The sequence below is a fragment of the Arachis duranensis genome, chromosome 2, assembly GCF_000817695.3.
Source record: "Arachis duranensis cultivar V14167 chromosome 2, aradu.V14167.gnm2.J7QH, whole genome shotgun sequence".
In the NCBI taxonomy this organism is placed as follows: domain Eukaryota; kingdom Viridiplantae; phylum Streptophyta; class Magnoliopsida; order Fabales; family Fabaceae; genus Arachis; species Arachis duranensis.
Genome location: NC_029773.3, coordinates 14,620,911 through 14,627,280, shown reverse-complemented (window position 1 = coordinate 14,627,280; position 6,370 = coordinate 14,620,911). Strand labels below are relative to the sequence as shown.

Sequence of the window (6,370 nt, the reverse complement as noted above, 5' to 3'; positions counted from 1 at the left end):
GAGCCCTTACATCTATCTCTTGAAATATCAACTTTGATGAGCCTTGATTTGCAACTCCAACCACTAAACAGTCTCCTTTTACGCTTTATGCCACAAAGCTTCCTGAGTTGGCTGTCCGTTTCAAGAATACCGTACTCAAGTGGGATAGGAAGACGAGCAGAGATAAGTTTTACCCACTCAAGTGAAGGAGTAGACGACAACCTAAGTGGAGAAGCCTCCAACGTTCTTGAGAAAGCGTACTCAACTCCCATCCGCCTTTTCTAAGGATTTTTGCTTCCACATTATTTTTAGACTTAATCAGAGAAGAGCCTTCATATTCAAGGAGTTCATTTGCGGATGTAGATTTATCACTAGGAGGACTTGATGCATGATCTTTATCACCAAGGGAACTTACTTCTTGATCTATCCCATCCAATTCTTCATAAGGAATATGCCATGGAGGTTGTGAACTGGCCTTCTTGACATCAATTTCAATCTTATTGGAGGGGTTCTCTACAATTCTAGATTCCCATGGAGGTTCAGCATCTCCTAAATCTTCAACCACTTCTTCTTCTGCAATCATTATGGCTTCCTCCACTTGTTCCAATACAAAACCATATTCCTCATTGTCCACCGGAGTTTCTAGTATCTCCTTCATGCTACGCTATTCTTTTGATTTTCCACATGTAGCCATGGGAGTACTTTGAGTGTTCAAATGTTGGAAAGCTAATCGGTTTACTACCTCGGTCAAGGCAGTTGCGAATTCTAGTACTTCCCGTTTTATCTCTCTTTGCCCTTGAAGAAGAACACCAATAGTGTCATGCATTGAAGGTTAAGGTGGATGTGAAGGCTCATTATTTGGGAGGAAATGTTCATGATAAGAGGGTGGTTCATCATAAGAATGTGGTGGTTCATCACTCTCCATCTTTTCCACTTGTTGCACTGCACACTTCAATTCCTTGTTCTCAAGTTGAGATTCTTTAGCCATGAAGGCTTCGGGCGCTATTCGGTTTACCGCTCGGTCCAACTGACGCAGGGCTGCTTGAAATTGATCCATTGTTTCCTTGAGACGATCCCTTGACTCTTGTTCTGCTTGGATATCATAAGTAGGATCATAAGGCTTTTGGATTGATGGATATGGATGTGGTGTATATGGAGGTGGTGGTCCTTGGGAGTAACTTGGTTGGAATTGGGGTTGGTCTATGTATGACTCATATGGCTCATAGGGTGATTGATATGGTGGATAAGGGTTAGGATTATATGATGGTGTTTGGTAGTAGGGGGTTTGTGAGTATGGTGGTCCAAAGTTGTATTGAGGGGGTGGTTCATAAGCATATGGTGAGACTTGTTGGTAAGGGGGTCCACCATATTCATCATCTTGGTACGCTCCCTGGAATGGCTCTTGACTATAGTAATTTGGTGGAGGTTGGTTGTCATGAGAGGGTCCACCATAACTATTGTCTTGGCATGCATTGTAGAATGGTCGTCGTCCATGGTATTTTGGAAGGTGTTGTTGCCTAAAGGGTTGATCAGATCCTCGTGGCTCCGTCCGTCTTTGATTTTTTTGACCTTGATGTATATTCCTGTCATAGTTTCCATTCCTTGCAACAATATTAGAACCAAACTCAAAGCGATGGGGGTGAGAACTCATAGTAGCTAATAAAAATTAAAAACAAAAACAAAAACAAAAACAAATAAACAGCAAAAGAAAATATTTACAATAACCAATAATAAGGCACACATTTGCAATTCCCCGGCAACGGTGCCATTTGACGAACGGATTTCTATCAGTAAAGAAATTTCATAAAATAACCACGTTGTAAGTATAGTTTCTAAACCAACAGAGAATCCTTTCGTACAAAAGTTTGGTTATCACAAGTAACGAAATCCAATAAAATTATAACCGAAGTATTTAAACCTTGGGTCGTCTTCTCAAGGAATTGCAGGAAGGTGTTCTTATTATTGGTTATGGAAAAAGAGTCTTTTTTGGGGTTTTTAAATAGGTTGACCAAGAAAAGTAAATTGCAAGAAATTAAATTAATAACTAATAAAGCTCTTGGCAAGGTATGAGAATTGGAAGTCCTATCCTAGTTATCCTTATCAATTGTGATGAGAATTGACTTTTGCTCCCACTTGGTCAACCTCTAACTATGAAGGTATGTTAAGTGGATAAATCAATTTGATTCTTCAAGTCCTAGTCAATTTCTAAGAAAAGACTAGAGTTAGGGAAATTCAAATCAATCAGCAAAGAATTTTAATTTTCAATCATCAGCTGAGTTTGATAACTCAAGTGTCACCAATTACTCAACCAAAGCTAAGAGTGTAAAAAACTAAATTAAAATCATAAATATGAAATACCTCAAATTGCAATAAATAGAAAATCAAATTAAACATGAGAATTCATAAACCAAATAGCAACATAAAGTAATCAACAAGGGAAAGTAAATAAACTAAAGTTACTAGAAGAAAAAGTAGAAGAGAAAACTAAATAAGAAAAGCTAATCCTAAAATTGTGAATAATGAATGTTGTGTATAGTATGTCTTGAGTCTCTGCATGTTCCCTGGCTTTATTCTGTGTTTCTGGGCCAAAAATTGGGTCAAAACGCGGCCCGAAATCGCCCTTAGTGTTTTCTGAATTTTCTGCAGATCGCGCATGTCACGCGTATGCGTCGATCACGCGTACGCGTTATTTGACGATTTTTCTCTCGACGCGTGCGCGTCACTACGATTTTCTCCATTTCGTGCGGTCGTGTGAGCATGCATCCGCGTCGGTATTTGCTGGTCATCTCCTTAGTTTCTTGTGTTTCTTCCATTTTTGCAAGCTTCCTTTCCGTTCTCTAAGCCATTCCTACCCTTTGAAGCCTGAAACACTTAACACACGGATCACGGCATCGAATGGTATAAAAGAGAATTAAAATACGTAATTAAAAGATCTCTAGGAAACAAGTTTTCAACCATAGAAATAAACTAGGAAGGAATTGTAAAATCATGCAAATCATATGAATAAGTGGGCAAGAATTTGATAAAAACCACTCAATTAAACACAATATAAACCATAAAATAGTGGTTTATCAAATATACACATGCAATCCAACTTATCCTATGGTCATCTAGCCTAAGTTTTCATAGAACATTATATATTAAATGCAAGAAACCTAAACCATACCTTATCCGATTCCCAAATATTATCCAAGATAATTTTCCTAAAAAGAATACAGCCCTCAAAACCTCAACTAATTAGCTTCCTCCAAGTTCCAGTATTCGCAATTTCAAGCTCCAATTATTTATTCACAACCTAATACACATTTGTAACACACATATATCCAATTTAATACTCAAAGCTCAAATTCAATGAAATTAAAATAGAATTATCATATACTCACCTTACCCAAACTTCACATAAGCAAGAGTGAACTCTTTTCTCAAGTTAATTGGATCCTAAAACATCAGAAATCAAAGAAATTCAACTTTCTACTCAATAGTTCAAGAGTTGGGGGAAGAGAAGGTTGAGGATGAAATAACAAGTTATCTATGAAATTGTTCTGGTAGAAACGTAGAGCTCGACGCGGTGAACGCGTGGCCGCAAACGGTGCGGCGATTGGAGCTCGAACGGAAAAATTACGGGACCGGAAAGTTACCGTAAGGGTTTCGGGAGTGTTTTCTTCTCCTTGGAGCTTTAATGCTGCTTATAGGTGAAATAAGGAAGAAAAGGGCTGTTGGGCTCATTTAATATGTTGGTCCGGTTGGACCAATGGCCCGGTTTAGGCCCGGTTCGACCCGTTCGGTCCAATTTTGAACCGATTTCTTTGAAATTAGTGTCAAAATTCTCGTTTCGATGAGCTCTATCCTAATTTGATATACTATTTGCATTTCTAATTTTTCTTATTAAAAACTAATTTATTGACTAATTATCTACTAATTTGTTGGGGTTTACATCTTACCCACCTAACAAAGAATTTTGCCCTCAAATTTCAAATTCATTTACCTGAAAAGAGATGTGGGTAGTCTTTTTGCATATCTGATTCGAGTTCCCATGTATGTTTCTCGATACCAGCTCGACTCCAAGCTACTTTCACCAATGATACTTCCTTCCCACGTAATTGTTTAACACTGGTGTCATCAATTCTCACCAGAGTTACTGGAAGTGTTAGATATTCTCTTACTTGGATTGGTTTCGGTTCCAGAACATGATTTACGTCAGGAGTATACTTCTGAAGCTGCGACACATGAAACACTTCGTGCAAATTCGAAAGATGTGGCGGTAAGGCAATCCTATAAGCCACCGGCCCAATTCTTTTCAGGATCTCAAACGGTCTAATATAACGGGGATTCAGTTTTTTGGTCTTAATAGATCTTCCCACTCCAGTGGTCGGTGTAACTTTCAGAAAGACATGCTCTCCTTGTTCAAATTCCAAAGGCTTTCGCCTCTGATCAGCATAACTCTTCTGACGGCTCTGGGCTATAAGCATTCCGCTATGAATCTTCTTTATTTGCTCAGTAGTTTCAGCTATCATCTCAGGCCCTAACAAACTTCTTTCCCCAGTTTTATACCAACATAACGGAGATTGACATTTTTTGCCATACAGAGCCTTATATGGAGCCATTCCGATGCTCGCATGGTAGCTATTATTATAAGCAAACTCCACTAATGGCATATACCGATCCTAGCTCACCGGCTGGTCCAAAACACAAGCCCTTAGCATATTCTCCAAGGTCTGAATAGTTCTCTCTGACTGACCATTTGTATGAGGGTGATATGCAGTACTCAAACTCAACTAGGTCCCAAATGCGCGCTGAAAGGCTCCCCAGAACCTCGATGTAAAACTAGGATCTCTATCAGATATGATGGTAGAAGGCACGCGGTGCAACCTGACAATCTCTTTGATATACATTCGAGGCAATTCTTTCATGGTGCAATTTATTCGAATAGGAAGAAAGTGAGCTGATTTTGTCAGTCGATCTACAACCTATCACAAAATCCATTGCGATACTCTTCCATTTCCATTGTGGAATCTCTAAAGGCTGAAGAGTTCCTGATGGTCTCTGATACTCTATCTTAACCTTCTGACACATTAAACATTTAGATGCATGCAATGCCACATAATTCTTCATTCCTGGCCACCAGAACATCGCTTTCAGATCTTGATACATTTTGGTGCTCCCTCGATGAATTGAGAACCCACTATTATGAGCTTCCTTCAAGATACTTTGTCGCAGGTTTCTGACATCTGGCACAATGATTTAGTTCTTGAACCTCCACAAACCATCCTGACCTTCTGACACTCTCCACTGTTTTCCCTGTTCAACTGTCGGTAATACCTTATGTAACGCTTCACTATCTTGATGAGCCTTCAGAAGTTCTGATTTAAAATCACTTGAAATCTGTAACTGACTCAAACACAGAATTCCAGATTCTTCTCTAACTCCCAAATTTAAACCTTGAAATGCCTTCAGTAACTCTTTCTCCCGTAGCATCATCCAAGATGCATATAAAGACTTCCGACTCAAAGTGTCTGCCACAACGTTCACTTTTCCTGGATGATAATTCAATTCAAAATCTTAATCTTTTAGAAGCTCCATCCATCTCCTCTGACGCATATTCAACTCTTTCTGCTAAAAAAGATACTTCAAACTCTTATGATCTGAAAAGACATGAAACCTAACGCCATCGAGATAATGCCTCCAAATTTTCAGAGCAAACACAACAGCAGCAAGTTCCAAATTATGTGTCAGGTAGTTCATCTCATGCGACCTTAACTACCGTGAGGCGTATGCTACAATATTCTGGTGCTGGATCAGAACGCGTCCTAAACCCTTCAGTGATGCATTACAGTACACTTCAAATGGTTCACATAGTTCAGGCAATACCAACACGGGTGCAGTAGTCAACCTGTGCTTTAATGCTTAAAAACTCTCCTCACATTCCGGAGTCCAGACAAAAGGCGTATCCTTCCTAGTCAACTTAGTTAAAGGTAAGGCGAGCTGTGAAAATCGCTTAACGAATCTGCGATAATACCCTGCCAGCAGAGACGGATCCAGAAATGATATTATGAGGGGCCAAAAACACATATAATATTAAAAATTATGTAAAAAAATTATATAATATAAGATGTATTACAAAAATATACCGACAGAGAATATATTTTAAAGTAAAAAAAATATGTGTATACTTTTTATTAACGAAGTGGTAGAATCTTCGTATCATAAAATTCACCAATAATAGAATTTGTGTCAAATTTTTCAATAATTTTCTTTTCAATATAACTAAAAGACAATTAGTAAGAAATTCATCTTTTATTTTGTTTCTAAGTTATTTTTCACAATATTCATAGTTGAAAAAGATCTCTTAATTGTAGCAGTTGAAACAGAGAAAATTAATACCAAATGAATA

General features: G+C 38.3%; 1 protein-coding gene across 1 annotated transcript; it reads right to left on the bottom strand.

The window, feature by feature from the left end:
- Positions 1-3,956: 3,956 nt before the first annotated feature.
- On the bottom strand, positions 3,957-4,583 carry LOC107473716 (uncharacterized). The gene has a single exon (XM_016093309.1). The coding sequence runs from the start codon at positions 4,581-4,583 to the stop codon at positions 3,957-3,959; it is 627 nt and encodes a 208-aa protein (XP_015948795.1).
- Positions 4,584-6,370: the final 1,787 nt, after the last annotated feature.

Bases quoted from the DNA above. Each gene is read 5' to 3' on its own strand.
- LOC107473716 (XM_016093309.1), bottom strand. From the start codon at position 4,583: ATGGCTCCATATAAGGCTCTGTATGGCAAAAAATGTCAATCTCCGTTA.